At 39.8% G+C, this 16,580-nt stretch overlaps 1 protein-coding gene across 1 annotated transcript; it reads left to right on the forward strand.

Moving 5' to 3' along the window:
* Nucleotides 1-932: 932 nt before the first annotated feature.
* Nucleotides 933-1,877, forward strand: LOC147358599 (olfactory receptor 4C6-like). Its single transcript, XM_086342070.1, has one exon. The coding sequence runs from the start codon at nt 948-950 to the stop codon at nt 1,875-1,877; it is 930 nt and encodes a 309-aa protein (XP_086198196.1). The 5' UTR covers nt 933-947.
* The last annotated feature ends 14,703 nt before the right edge of the window (nt 1,878-16,580 follow it).

The raw sequence follows: 16,580 nt of genomic DNA on the forward strand, positions 1-16,580 counted from the left end.
GGAGCAATATAGGTTGTTGTTGGTATTGATTTTGATGCAGGAAAACCTGGACTTGAACTTGGCTTCAATGTTTATTATCTTTGGGAACTTTCTGTCATTTTTTCACCCATTTCTGCCTCAGCATCTTATCTCTAAAATGAAGAAAATGCTTCATGGGATAGTCTAGTGCCCGATACACAAGAAAGATTTATCGAATAGTCATGGTATGCAATAATAATCCAATCTGATAGGAAGAAATGCAGATACAAAGAGTATAGTTCTTAATAAGTGGAGAGCCTTTGGGATATGACCTACCTGCTTTGCAGGCTCTTCAACTAGAACATTCTAGTAATCAATAAGCATATGAAACAAATGGGCTGAAATAGAATGTTCTGAGGTTACTAGATATGTCCAGTGATACATTAAGGTCAGCTTCCTAGCTTTAGCTTCCTAAAAGGCAGCAGCTGAGAGGACTTGTGTGTTGGTAGTTCATTGTGGAAAAGAAAATGAAGGCAGTGAATGGGGGAGAGTGAAACAGGGGAGGAGCAAATCTGAATCTTAGATTGTGCTAGGCTGGTTACCATTTATCCACTGGCTTCTATTGACTGGTGATCTAGGATTTCTAAAGATATGTTAGTTCTCCATATCACCACATGGTTGATGTCCCAGGGTGATGAAGCAGGGTCTTCTAAGTGTCTCAAGCAGCAAGTGTCAGAAAAGCAAGAGATACACTGGTGAGAGGTGTTATACAGGGAATGACAAGGATCAAGGTGTTATCAGGATCCGATTGTTTGTAGCTAGTTGCTGTACTGATGGCTGAAGGAAAAGGTAAGTCAAGAGGGTGTGAGAGAGAGTCCAAAAAAAAAAAAAAAAAAAAACCCCAAATTCATAATAATTGTTAATTTGGAATCATATTCTTTTGTAGATTTTCCAGCTCAGAGAGATAAGCTTATATCAGCCCATAGTAAATGGGGAATCCCAACAATGTGATGGAATTCATTCTTTTGGGCATTGCAAAGAATCCAGAGCTGCGGAAAATACTCTCTGCGGTGTTTCTAATCATGTATGTGTCCACCATTTTGGGAAACCTCCTCATTGTGGTAACTGTGGTCACAAGTCAGAGTCTGAGATCACCCATGTATTTTTTCCTTATGTCCTTCTCTCTCACGGATGTCACCTACTCTTCTGTCATTGCCCCCAAGATGATTGTGGACTCCCTCTCTGAGAACACTGCCATCTCCCTCAAAGCCTGCATGGCCCAGCTCGTCATTGACCACTTCTTCGGTGGAGTGGGCATCATGCTTCTCATCGTGATGGCCTATGACCACTACGTGGCCATCTGTAAGCCCCTGCACTACATGACCATCATGAGGCCTCGGATGTGCTGCTTACTACTGGGAGGGTCATGGGTGGGGGCATTTACCCATGCGACAGTACAGCTTCTCTTCATGTATCAAATTCCCTTCTGTGGCCCTAACGTCATTGATCATTTTATGTGTGATTTGTTTCCGTTGCTGAAACTGGCCTGCATGGACACCCGCATCCTGGGTCTTTTAGTTATCCTCAACAGTGGGGTGATGTGTATGGCCATCTTCTTAATCCTCGTCACCTCCTATGTGGTCATCCTCTGCTCCCTGAAGTCCTGTAGCTCTGAAGGGCAGCGTAAAGCCCTCTCCACCTGTGGCTCCCACCTCATGGTGGTCTTCATGTTCTTTGTGCCTTGTATTTTCTTGTACTTGAGGCCTGTGGTCACCTATCCCATAGACAAGGCGATGGCTGTGTCCTTTACCATCGTTGCACCCATGTTAAATCCCCTGATCTACACCTTGAGGAACATGGAGGTGAAAAATGCCATGAGGAAACTGTGGATGAAACAAAGGGCCTTGTGTGGTCATTAGCTTACATGCTAAGAGGAATTCTTTCTTACAAGGACAATGTGCTTTTACCTTCCCATTCATTCAGATCTATTGAGGATACAGTAGTCGCTGGCGTCATTTAATTGTGCAAATTAGGCTGTAATCCTGTTACTCCCCCCTTCCCAGTGCAGTGCGTGCTCCATTCCTTTTCTCACAAGGTTCCACCCACTTTCTCTTTCTCTCTCTACATTTTTCTCCTGCCTTTTAAATAATTCAAGCCTTTTCTAGTTTATGGCTTTTGCTTTTCTTACACTGCTTACTCTTGAAATTCTCTTGCCCAGAGTTCTTCTCTGGCACTTTTTTTTTTTTTCTTCTTCTTCTTTCAGATGAACTGTCATCTCCTTAGATGTTTTCCCTGATGACTTTCTTCTAGGTAACTCTTTAACTCTTCATCTGATGATATCCTTAGTATCAATGTCAGAAACAAACTTCAGCAATTATTTCTTGGCTTTTGTTTTCTCTTTGCCCTCCAACAAATTTGTAATCCCTATAAGGTCAGAGATTGTATTTATTACTTCATGCTGTGCTTAATAAATATTGTTGAGTGAATTTAAGTCTAAAAGTAACTTATTTTTTCTTAATACAAATTAATACCAAAAAGTAAGGGTGTATATATATGTATGTATGTATGTATGTATGTATGTATATATATATATATGAAATATAGGAGTTAGAATTATCTGATTTCATGTTTCCAAGTGTCTTTTCCAGAGATGGTTGGAAGCAAGTACAATCTCAGATTCATACTATACTTAGTAGTTTATTATTTAATAAGGACTACAGCACTGCCAAAATTCTCTGCTACTGTTATTTCTCCTTTAAAGAGGCAGAATAAGAATCACTTACACCGGGAGTCAACATACTTCAGAATCTAGTGCCTCTAGCTATGCCGTTTATGAGAAAAAAGTAACTCCATAGAGACCTAATTTTTCTTTAACTATGGGAAATTTTTTCTTGCTGTTACATCATAGAGTTGGATTTGAAAATCCAAATGACATTTATTTTCCTCCAGATTTTGCTTTGCCTGTCACTAGAGAGATACTGGGAGAAGGCAATGGCACCCCACTCCAGTACTCTTGCCTGGAAAATCCCATGGACAGAGGAGCCTAGTAGGCTGCAGTCCATCGGGTTGCTAGGAGTGCGACACGACTGAGTGACTTCACTCTCACTTTTCACTTTCATACATTGGAGAAGGAAATGGCAACCCACTCCAGTGTTCTTGCCTGGAGAATTCCAGGGATGGGGGAGTCTGGTGGGCTGCCATCTCTGGGGTCGCACAGAGTTGGACATGACTGAAGCGATTTAGCAGCAATAGCAGCAGCAGCAGAGAGATACTGATCCTTTTTAAACTGCCTCCCTCACCTAGCATATGGGAAATCTAAACCTGTATGCAGGTCAGGAAGCAATGGTTAGAACTGGACATGGAACAGCAGACTGGTTCCAAATAGGAAAAGGAGTACGTCAAGGCTGTATATTGTCAGCCTGCTTATTTGACTTATATGCAGAGTACATCATGAGAAACGCTGGGCTAGAGGAAGCACAAGCTGGAATCAAGATTGTGGGGAGAAATATCAATAACCTCAGATATGCACATGACACCACTGTTATGGCAGAAAGTGAAGAAGAGCTAAAGAGCCTCTTGATGAAAGTGAAAGAGGAGAGTGAAAAACTTGACTTAAAGCTCAACAATCAGAAAACGAAGATCATGGCATCTGGTCCCATCACTTCATGGCAAATAGATGGGTAAACAGTGGAAACAGTGGCTGACTTTATTTACTTGGGCTCCAAAATCACTGCAGATGGTGACTGCAGCCATGAAATTAAAAGACACTTACTTCTTGGTAGGAAAGCTATGACCACATTAGACAGCATATTAAAAACAGATACATTACTTTGTCAACAAAGGTCTATCTAATCAAGGCTCTGGTTTTACTAGTAGTCATGTATGGATGTGAGAGTTGGACTGTAAACAAAGCTGAGCACCAAAGAATTGACACTTTTGAAGTGTGGTGTTGGAGAAGACTCTTGAGAGTCCCTTGGACTGCAAGGCGATCCAACCAGTCCATCCTAAAGGAGATCATTCCTGGGTGTTCATTGGAAGGGCTGATGTTGAAGCTGAAACTCCAATATTTTGGCCACCTGATATGAAGAGCTGACTCATTTGAAAAGACCCTGACGCTGGGAAAGATTGAGGGCAGGAGGAGAAGGGGACAATAGAGGATAAGATGTTTGGATGGCATCACCAATTCAATGGACATAAGTTTGGGTGAACTCCAGGAATTGGTGATGGACAGGGAGGCCTGGCATGCTGTTGTTCATGGGGTTGCAAAGAGTCGGACATGACTTGGCGACTGAACTGAACTGAAGATAATCAGTTGACAGGAGGGAATGTGATGCAAGGTGAGATGTGAAAATTAAACAGATTTCTTCTGATGAAATCTGTTATTTTTTGACTTCTAAGTTCAAAAATAATTATCGGCATCAGAATAATTTTGATTAGAAGAATAATTAAAAATCAAATCCTTCATGTGTTTATGGATATTTCAGCAATTTGGCATCAAGCATCTTTGCACACAGGCTTCCCAGATGGTGCTAGTGGTGAAAAACACGCCTGCCAATGCAGAAGATATAAGAGACGCTAGTTCGAACCCTGGTTTGGGAAGATCCCCTGGTGGAAGGCAAGGCAACCTACTCCAGTGTTCTTGCCTGGTGGGCTCCACAAGGTCGTAAAGAGTAGGACATGACTGAAGCAACTTTGTATGCACGCACGCATCTTTGCACAGAGTATCCATTTGATTTTTGCTAAAGTGAAAGTGGAGAGTGAAAAAGTTGGCTTAAAGCTCAACATTCAGAAAATGAAGATCATGGCATCCAGTCCCATCACTTCATGGGAAATAGATGGGGAAACAGTGGAAACAGTGTCAGACTTTATTTTTCTGGGCTCCAAAATCACTGCAGATGGTGACTGCAGCCATGAAATTAAAAGACACTTACTCCTTAGAAGAAAAGTTATGACCAACCTAGATAGCATATTCAAAAGCAGAGACATTACTTTGCCAACAAAGGTCCGTCTAGTCAAGGCTATGGTTTTTCCTGTGATCATGTATGGATGTGAGAGTTGGACTGTGAAGAAAGCTGAGCGCTGAAGAATTGATGCTTTTGAAGTGTGGTGTTGGAGAAGACTCTTGAGAGTCCCTTGGACTGCAAGGAGATGCAACCAGTCCATTCTGAAGGAGATCAGCCCTGGGATTTCTTTGGAAGGAATGATGCTAAAGCTGAAACTCCAGTACTTTGGCCACCTCATGCGAAGAGTTGACTCATTGGAAGACTCTTATGCTGGGAGGGATTGGGGGCAGGAGGAGAAGGGGACGACAGAAGATGTGATGGCTGGATGGCATCACTGACTTGATGCATGTTAGTTTGAGTGAACCTCTGGAACTGGTGATGAACAGGGAGGCCTGGCGTGCTGCAATTCATGGGGTCGCAAAGAGTTGGACACGACTGAGGGACTGAACTGAACTTACTCTTAAAAATGCATTCATTATCTGTGCTCTTATGCAAAGCAATCAACCTCTTTATTGTACTCTAGACGTTCTTTCTTTCTTGTTTGCATGAGGGAATTGGTCTAAAAATAGCTTCTATATCTATTTTATCGACATTTCACTATCTACTTGATAATTTTACATCAGCAAGGAAGCAAATCTGTTACACTCTTCATCTTTCACGTAAAATCTTCTATTGATTCCTTTTCCTTCATCAGTTACTCTTTCATTTGATTCTCTCCCCTTTCTTACAAAACACTTATTGAACACTTCTCTCCCATTTCCTTCCTTCTGTTCTGTTTAAACCCTTTCAGCCACACTTCAGTTAAATTTGTCTTTTCTGGGTCACCAGTGCCCTCTATGTTATTCAACATAACTCTCATCACTCACTTCTCATCTTATAAAATCCACCAGCAGTGTTTCATCCCATCTTTCTTGGCACACTTTCTTTGAGCAATGATTCTTTGAGGTTGAGACCTGGAAATCCAAATTCCTCCATGGTATTTCCACCTGAATGACTAATAGATTCCTTAAACTGGCCCCAATGACAAAGCATATTTTCATGGAAATTGATATAACAATTCTAAACTTAATATGCATATGTGCCTGTCTTTAAATAAGCTTGGTGACAGAAGAAGAGAAGAATAGGAAAACTAGATAGGAAACTAGATTTACTAGTTGTTAGAACATATCACAAAGCTTTAGTTGGTAAATTAGTTGCTATATTCCCATGAATAAACAATCCTAAAGAACAGAAGAAATGATTCAGACTTGAGTTCTCTATATTTGTAGATTTAAAATAAATGCTATAATTTAATTAATTACTGATCAGGATGAAATTTTAATCTGTCAGGAAGCATGGACTACTGGACAAATTCTGAAAGACTCATCAGTTCAGTTCAGTTGCTCAGTCATGTCTGACTCTTTGCGACCCCATGAATTGCAGCACGCCAGGCCTCCCTGTCCATCACCAACTCCCGGAGTTCACTCAAACTCACGTCCATCGAGTAAGTGATGCCATCCAGCCATCTCATCCTCTGTCATCCCCTTCTCCTCCTGCCCCCAATCCCTCCCAGCATAAGTGTCTTTTCCAATGAGTCAACTCTTCGCATGAGGTGGCCAAAGTACTGGAGTTTCAGCTTTAGCATCATTCCTTCCAAAGAAATCCCAGGGCTGATCTCCTTCAGAATGGACTGGTTGCATCTCCTTGCAGTCCAAGGGACTCTCAAGAGTCTTCTCCAACACCACACTTCAAAAGCATCAATTCTTCAGCGCTCAGCTTTCTTCACAGTCCAACTCTCACATCCATACATGATCACAGGAAAAACCATAGCCTTGACTAGACGGACCTTTGTTGGCAAAGTAATGTCTCTGCTTTTGAATATGCTATCTAGGTTGGTCATAACTTTTCTTCCAAGGAGTAAGTGTCTTTTAATTTCATGGGTGCAGTAATGCAGTGATTTTGGAGTCCAGAAAAATAAAGTCTGACACTGTTTCCACTGTTTCCCCATCTATTTCCCATGAAGTGATGGGACTGGATTCCATGATCTTCGTTTTCTGAATGTTGAGCTTTAAGCCAACTTTTTCACTCTCCTCTTTCACCTTCATCAAAAGGCTTTTTAGTTCCTCTTCACTTTCTGCCATAAGGGTGGTGACATCTGCATATCTGACGTTGTTGATATTTCTCCCGGCAATCTTGATTCCAGCTTGTGCTTCCTCCAGCCCAGCATTTCTCATGATATACTCTGCATATAAGTTAAATAAGCAGGGTGACAATATACAGCCTTCACATACTCCTTTTCCTATTTGGAACCAGTCTGTTGTTCCATGTCCAGTTCTAACTGTTGCTTCCTGATCTGCATATAGGTTTCTCAAGAGGCAGGTCAGGTGGTCTGGTACTCCCATTTCTTTCAGAATTTTCCACAGTTTATTGTGATCTACACAGTCAAAGGCTTTGGCATAGTCAATAAAGCAGAAATAGATGTTTTTCTGGAACTCTCTTGCTTTTTCCATGATCCAGTGGATGTTGGCAATTTGAGATCTGGTTCATCTGCCTTTTCTAAAACCAGCTTGAACATCAGGAAGTTCATGGTTCATGTACTGCTGAAGCCTGGCTTGGAGAATTTTGAGCATTACTTTACTAGCGTCTGAGATGAGTGCAATCATTTGGTAGTTTGAGCATTCTTTGGCATTGCCTTTCTTTGGGATTGGAATGGAAACTGACCTTTTCCTGTCCTGTGGCCACTGCTGAGTTTTTCAAATTTGCTGGCATATTGACTGCAGCCCTTTCACAGCATCATGTTTCAGGATTTGAAATAGCTCCACTGGAATTCCATCACCTCCACTAGCTTTGTTCGTAGCGATGCTTTCTAAGGCCCACTTGACTTCACATTCCAGGATGTCTGGCTCTAGATCAATGATCACACCATCATGATTATCTTGGTCATGAAGATCTTTTTTGTACAGTTCTTCTTTGTATTCTTGCCATCTCTTCTTAATATCTTCTGCTGCTGTTAGGTCCATACCATTTCTGTCTTTTATAGAGCCCATCTTTGCATGAAATGTTCCCTTGGTATCTCTAATTTTATTGAAGAGATCTCTAGTCTTTCCTATTCTCTTGTTTTCCTCTATTTCTTTGCATTGATCGCTGAGGAAGGCTTTCTTATCTCTCCTTGCTATTCTTTGGAACTCTGAATTCAGATACTTATGTCTTTCCTTTTCTCCTTTGCTTTTCACTTCTCTTCTTTTCACAGCTATTTGTAAGGCCTCCTTAGACAGCCATCTTGCTTTTTTTGCATTTCTTTTCCATGGGGATGGTCTTGATTCCTGTCTCCTGTACAATGTCATGAAGCTCCGTCCATAGTCCATCAGGCAGTCCATCTATCAGATCTAGTCCCTTAAATCTATTTCTCACTTCCACTGTATAATCATAAGGGATTTGATTTAGGTCATACTTGAATGGTCTAGTGGTTTTCCCTACTTTCTTCGATTTCAGTCTGAATTTGGAGTTCATGGTCTGAGCCAGAGTCAGCTCCCGGTCTTGTTTTTGCTGACTGTATAGAGCTTCTCCATCTTTGCCTGCAAAGAATATAATCAATCTGAGATCGGTGTTGAACCTCTGGTGCTGTTCATGTGTAGAGTCTTGACTTGTGTTGTTGGAAGAGGGTGTTTGCTATGACCAGTGAGTTCTCTTGGCAAAACTCTTTTAGCCCTTGCCCTGCTTCATTCTGTATTCCAAGGCCAAATTTGCCTGTTACTTCAGGTGTTTCTTGACTTCCTACTTTTGCATTCCAGTCCCCTATAACGAAAAGGACATCTTTTTTGGGTGTTAATCTAAAAGTTCTTGTAGGTCTTCATAGAACCATTCAACTTCAGCTTCTTCAGCGTTACTGGTTGGGGCATAGACTTGGATTACTGTGATATTGAATGGTTTGCCTTGGAAACGAACAGAGATCATTTTGTCGTTTTTGAGATTGCATCCAAGTACTGCATTTTGGACTCTTGTTGACCATGATGGCTACTCCATTTCTTCTAAGGGATTCCTGCTTGCAGTAGTAGATATAATGGTCATCTGAGTTAAATTCACCCATTCCAGTCCATTTTAGTTCGCTGATTCCTAGAATGTTGACGTTCACTCTTGCCATCTCCTTTTTGACCACTTCCAATTTGCCTTGATTCATGGACCTGACATTCTAGATTCCAATGCAATATTGCTCTTTACAGCACTGGACCTTGCTTCTATCACCAGTCACACCCACAACTGGGTATTGTTTTTGCTTTGGCTCCATCCCTTCATTCTTTCTGGAGATATTTTTCCACTGATCTTCAGTAGCATATTGGGCACCTACTGATCTAGGAAGTTCGTCTTTCAGTATCCTATCATTTTGCCTTTTCATACTGTTCATGGGGTTCTCAAGGCAAGAATACTGAAATGGTTTGCCATTCCCTTCTCCAGTGGAATACATTCTGTCAGATCTCTCCACCATGACCCGCCCATCTTGGATGGCCCCACAGGGCATGGCTTAGCTTCATTGAGTTAGACAAGGCTGTGGTCCATGTCATTAGATTGACTAGTTTTCCGTGAGTATGGTTTCAGTGTGTCTGCCCTCTGATGCCCTCTTGCAACACCTACCATCTTACTTGGGTTTCTCCTACCTTGGACATGGGGTATCTCTTCACTAATGCCCCAGCAAAGTGCCGCCAGTGCTCCTTACCTTGGACAAGGGGTATCTCCTCACCACCGCCCCTCCTGACCTTGAACGTGGAGTAGCTCCTCTAGGCCCTTCTGCGCCCGTGCAGCCACTGCTCCTTGGACCTGGGGTAGCTCCTCCTGGCCGCCACCCGGGGCCTCGGGCAGGCGGTAGCTCCTCTCCGACGTTCCTGCGCCGTTGCAGCCTGGCGCTCTCGGCCGCTGCCCCTGACCTCGGACGTGGGGTAGCTCCTCTCGGCTGCGCTTGTGTGCCGTTGCAGCCGCCTGCGCTTGTGAAAGAGCCATATTGTCACTTAACTCACCTCCACATCATCCTCTCATTTCACACACTCTTTGTTCTTTTTGCTCCTTGTGTCCTTCCCTCTTTTCTGATTTGTAAGGTTTCTCTGAATTTACTGTTTCTATAACATACCTGTTACATTATCTGCCTTACCCCATCATCACAATATTTCTTATCCCACTCACTCCCTCTAGCTGAAGCAAATAATAAAGGATTAAGTAAATCAGGACTTGGAATAAAATAGAAGATGCTACATGTGTTTTGAAGTAGGAACCAGGGTTCCAGGATTAATTGCTGGAGTCCAGCTGTTGAGCCATAATTTTAAAATATCCCCTCTAGGAGTGTGGTCCATGTCAGATGGCTATTCCATGTCAGGAAAAGCATCTAAAATTTCATTGAAAGTATAATAACGCTTGTCCCTTAATACCATGTGCAAATGAAGTCAAGGCAATTACAAATATTTACCTTTCTGATGAATCACTTCAATACTGTTACTTTCTGGGGAGGATGACTAAACATTAAAAATAGGTAGAATACAAGAGTGTATAGAGGGGCACATTCATTGGTATAGACTCTCTGCAGGGACCTCATGAGCTAAGCCCTGATTTTTCCCTCCAGCTTCAATTGCAATGCAACATTCCATCAGAGTAAACAAACTGTCAATCTTTCTTTAAAAAAAAAAAAAAGAAAGAAAGAAAGAAAGAAAAGAGAAATTTTTCTTTAAGGTCTGGAAATTGTACTTTTAATTTTAAAATTATGGCATATCAAGACCACGTACTGAGAGAAGAAAAGCAGATTCTGGGTTAATGTATAGATTTTTGCATGAAAAACAATCATACATGAAAGTTGTTACTCTTCAGTAAGCATGACTGTTGCTCTAGTCCCCCACACTGTACCTGCCTTTGTGGACTGATGCTATGCCTTATCCCAGAACTCATCTTTTGCATTTAGTAAATAAAGAGACATTTCACCACAGTCTGCAAAGGGACTATGTTCTGTCTTAATTTACACAGTTTTCTCTTTCTGAATATGAAGGGAATTGAAAGCACCTACAAATAGAAGCCCAGGAGAAGCTAAAAAAAAAAAAAAAAACTAACTGATTGGGGTCAGACAATTTTTACAAACACTTGAGCAAGTCAAACTATAAATAACTGTGTCCTAGAAAATTATAATGATGGGAAATTTCCATACCCTGAGGGAAACTGAGATTCAATTCTAAGGTTCATGACCTCTCAGGGAAACCTCTTTAAATTCCACTTACAGGTCAAGGATGAAACTTTTGCTTCTTTATGTTTTCATTGATTCCATGGTGAAGACAGTGTTTGAGAATCCATAGGGAAATTTCTTTACCACATCTACCAGAATTGCAACATCTCTCTTTCTTAGATATAGAAGTAAGACTTAGAAATTTTATATTTCACATTTTGACCGGCTGTTGAATGAATTTCTCTCCATAGAGAGAAGGATATTACCATTACCAGAATTTTCAAGAGACTGACACATGGCGAGATTTATAATTCACATTTTTGCATATTCACAGGTGATTTAAAATTGTGATGTGTATGTAAAATCATGGGTGTTGTGATGCAGGCTAGTTTAAGCAAGCTGTGGTCTATCACTTGCTTGTGTACATTTGGGCCAGTTCTATAAATCTTTTTGCCCTCAGAATGTTTATTTTTAATGGAAATTATATGTTTACAAGGCCAAAGGATTTGGAAACAAATAAAATAATACATGTGGAATTAATTAAATAGGAGTTGAAATAAATTAAGTGTTGAATATATAGCAGCTGTTTGAATACAAACATTTTTGGAGGGTTATGTGTTCCTATTCAAGTCTAATGAAATTAGAGCTATCATCAGTTTTTTATCTTCAAGTTAAATCCAAATAACTATACAATGCAACATCTGAGTATTTTTGTTAGAGCTAGTCGATAGCATTTTATTTACTGTTTCTTGATATGTTATCATTTATCATTATTGTTTCTTAATTTGTTATCATTTAATTATTCTTTCTTTATATGTTATATTTATCATTCATTTACCCCTCATCCTAGTGTTTTAGATTAAAAAAAAAGTGGACTACATAATGCCTATGTAGAACGAAGGTGATTTATTTAGAGAACTATTGATATGTAGTACAGTAGTTAATCTCCTACAAAAAGCACTAAAGAATGGCCCAAGAAAGGACATGAAGGGTAATAGTGTCTTATTGAACTGATAGAGCAGAGTCTTTTTTTTTTTTTTTTTAAAGCAGAGCCTTCTGATTTTAAATTTGCTCATTTAATTTTCTCTATGTACACTTGATGTCATAAATAGCATTAAATTCCTGCTGCAGAATTGTTCAAGAATATTTAAATGGCTGAAGTTACTAACTGCCTTAGTGCTGGTAGTTGTGGCTTTTTCTCTCTCTTAATATGAACTAAATAACTAAGAAAACAGAAAGAAAAAGGCTCAGGCATCCGTCAGGAAGGACACAGGTAGGAACAGTGAAAGGTTATTTTTCTAAATTCCCAAAATAGTAAGAGTATACAAGTTGAGACTTTTAGAGAAATCAGCAGAGCAATATTGAGGGGAGAGTAAAAGATCTGAAATCTGAAGAGAACACATTTCTCAGGCCATAAAGGAAAAGAATATGCTTAAATAGATGAAAAACTAAACTATTATTGTTAGAGTAAATAACAATGCTGGATAAAAATGCAGCGGATTCAAGGAATTTAACTGGGAAGGTAATTAGAATGGGTTTTTAATCTATTATTTTAATGTTAAACTATAATTAGAAAACATGGCATACAATGACATCCTTATTACTAATTTCTCATATAATTTTGAATATTGCATTTATTTCATAATGCTATTATATAAACTATTATAAAATAGTAATATCAGCTTTAAATTAGACATAGAAATTTCTATATTATTTTCAGAATGATCAATGCTAGAATAATGTTGCTGCCAAAATGAATGGGAAGAAAACAGTGAGTAATCGTAAGAGTCAGGAGGCAAAATTTCCAGGGTCCAGGTCAGAGAAGGCAGTGGCACCCACTCCAGTACTCTTGCCTGGAAAATCCCATGGATGGAGGAGCCTGGTAGGCTGCAGTCCATGGGGTCGCTAAGAGTCAGACACGACTGAGCGACTTCACTTTCACTTTCCACTTTCATGCATTGGAGAAGGAAATGGCAACCCACTGGAGTTGCCTGGAGAATCGCAGGGACGGGGGAGCCTGGTGGGCTGCCGTTTATGGGGTCGCAGAGTCGGACACGACTGAAATGACTTAGCAGCAGCAGCAGCAGGTCTAAAAGATGGTTCAGAGCCCTCAGTTCATGGTGGGAATGGCCCTCAGCAATCTTCTGTGCATCTCCAGCGTCTGAAGAATATGGCTCTCAGGGAAGGGAAATCCGTGAGGTATTTTCTCAGAAATATGAACAGAACAAGCTGTTTCCAAGAAAAACGTATGAAAGGAAAATTGATAGGGAGGGCTAGGCCTATGATTTGGCTATCTGTAGATTCTTTACACCAGGAAAATACTTACAGTACAAGATTCTATGTTATGTTAGCATGTTGGTTCAACCAGTACAATTAATTACACTGGATAAGTAATAAAATTATCCTCAAACATCATCTTTTCCTGAACAAATATTTAGATAATAAATAATACGATGTTGTGTTTAAAATTGATTTTTAATGTTAATTTTTCTTTATTATATCAAAATGCATGTTGAAAATAAAGTCTCCACTATCTTCATACATTATTAATGAATAAGGTTGCTACAATTTTTCTTTTAACATGCTATAAAAATTCTTCACCAAGTATGTCCTTATGTTATTAATTAGCATTTTATTCATAGCATGTCTTGTTATTAATTTATAGTAGACTGAGTTGCATAAGCATTTTATTCAACATTTTAGATATCTGATTTTTTTATAAATGAAATATCATCTTCCATAAAACTTACATCACTTTATTTCACTCTTAGAATAATTTTTAGGGTTGGGGTTACGTGTATAAAAAATATAGCTATTTTTATGACTCTAAAACTATTTGCTAAAACATTTTCCAATTAGATAAAATGAATGAAGCTGTTTCATTGCAATTTAGAAGTCATCATTTTTTAAAAACCTGACTTAGAAACCTATTTTATTCTTATGATAGATTCTTCAGTGCACTTTGTATGTGTAAGCACTATTAAAAAATAAAGCTTATATCAATATTCTACATCTTCCTGTTGAATTATACATTACAAAGCAGTTCATAGTAGCTGTCTTATTTGACTCTCACAGGTCAACAGCTTGAACAAATGGTACTGTATTTTATCAGAGCGGACTCAGAAGCTTCGTGGTTTCTTCAGTGACACATGACTATAAATCTGTAGCTTCTAGATTTTTTATATTGGAAACTGAACAATTATTATATTATTGTAATTAACTTTTCATTTTGGGATAATTTTAGATTAATAGAAAAGTTGCCAAGATAATACAGAGTTTCTGTCTACTCCTCAATTATTTTCCCTTAATTATCATCTAACATTACTAGTAGTATATTTGTCAAAACTGTGGAATGAACACTGATTGTATTACTCTTAAAGAAGCACAAGATTTTAATCATGTTTCACTAACTTTTCCACTTGGATCACTTTTCTGTTCTAGGGGTCAATCCAGGACAACACAGTGCGTTTAATTACCTTTTAAATAATTTATAATCGTAAGCCTTGTGATCATAAACTCTGAGGACACTGTCCTCTCCATTGCCTAAGTATTAACAGTAGTTTTGGAAATTCCTTTTATCTAAAAAAAAGAGCAGTTTGATTTGTTCATATTTAGTGAGCATTTGATTCTAAAACAGTATTTCTTAGAAACTTCCCAAATTAGGGAAGTACAGAGCCTAAGAATTACTTGTTAGATTAATACAGAGCCTTGCTCTTTCTCTCCACTGTTCGTATTATTTGATTTTCTTTGTACAATGACAGTACCTGAAAAAGAATTGGACACCTGAGGATCTGGGCTTCTTAGGTGATGCTAATGGTAAAGATACCTGCCTGCCAATCCAGGAGACAGACGAGATGCATGTTTGATCCCTGGATCAGGAAGATCCCCTGGAGAAGGGCAGGTAATCCATTCCAGTATTCTTGCCTGGAGAATCCCATGGACAGAGGGCCCTGGCAGGCTACAGTCCATAAGGTCACAAAGAGCTGGACACAGCTGAAGCAACTTAACACCCACACACGCACGCATGAGGGTCTGAAGACTATAAAATTGTATTCAGGGATTATTAAAGACTTAAAAGTGTTGCAAATGTAAATGATAACATATCTTCATTGTGGTAACCAATACAACAATTTTATATTTGTGAATATGTGAAAGGATGAGTAAAGATATTTGTAAGCCTAGATCATGGTAAAGCAGGAATTAGGAGTAAAAGGACTGTCACTTTGGCTCTGTGTCAAAGGCTCTGGGAGCTTGTTCGCACTTACGGCACTTTTCTCCAGTGCATCTAACTGCATTAATGGTTTTATCAATATCAATATCGCCTTATCTGATTCTTCCAAGAACCTTATCAATAAGTATTGTTGTTATACACAATTACAGAATAGAATCTGAGCTCTTGAGATTTTTAAGTAACTTTTCTCATCACATAATATACCTTAGTACAAGAGCTTGGATTTGAACCTAGGTCTCTATGAATCTGAACCTGATGTCTTTATTTCATTTCATTGTCTCTGCATATATTGATAATCTTTACTCTTTAATATCGGAGAAGGAAATGGCACCCCACTCCAGTACTCTTGCCTGGAAAATCCCATGGACGGAGGAACCTGGTGGGCTGCAAGTCCATGGGGTCGCGAAGAGTCGGACATGACTGAGCGACTTCCCTTTCACTTTTCACTTTCATGCATTGGAGAAGGAAATGGCAACCCACTCCAGTGTCTTGCCTGGAGAACCCCAGGGATGGGGGAGCCTGGTGGGCTGCCGTCTATGGGGTCGCACAGAGTCGAACACGACTGAAGTGACTTAGCAGCAGCAACTCTTTAGTATACAGTCATTAACTGATCCAATGATCTTATAAGGTTTGTTTCATGTTCCTGTTTGCTTGATGACACAGCTGAATATGGAGTTCAGAGTACAGGCCCTGTTTAGGAATGTCTTGTACCCTGGAACGGAGAAGGCAATGGCACCCTACTCCAGTACTCTTGCCTGGAAAATCCCATGGACGGAGGAGCCTGGAGGGCTGCAGTCCATGGGGTCACTAAGAGTTGGACAATGACTGAGTGACTTCACTTTCACTTTTCACTTTCATGCACTGGAGAAGGAAATGGCAACCCACTCCAGCGTTCTTGCCTGGAGAATCCCAGGGACGGCGGAACCTGGTGGGCTACCGTCTATGGGGTCGCACAGAGTCGGACACAACTGAAGCGACTTAGCGGCGGCGGCAGTACCCCAGAAACAATTTGTTTTAAAGTAAGTAAAAAGATGTGTTGTATACACATCTGTACATTTGCTAGTTTTATTCATATTTTCAATCATTTTTGTTAGCTGTCAGTGTCATTCATAAAAATCAACTCATTTTTAATTCTTTCAGAAAGCCCAATTATTCTTCTACTTCCTTATTTAACAAGCATAGATAGTATGTATATGTACACACACACACACACACA

The sequence above is a fragment of the Bos grunniens genome, chromosome 15, assembly GCF_055505025.1.
Source record: "Bos grunniens cultivar Pamir isolate PY7600 chromosome 15, Bosgru_T2T1.0, whole genome shotgun sequence".
Taxonomy (NCBI): Eukaryota; Metazoa; Chordata; class Mammalia; order Artiodactyla; family Bovidae; genus Bos; species Bos grunniens.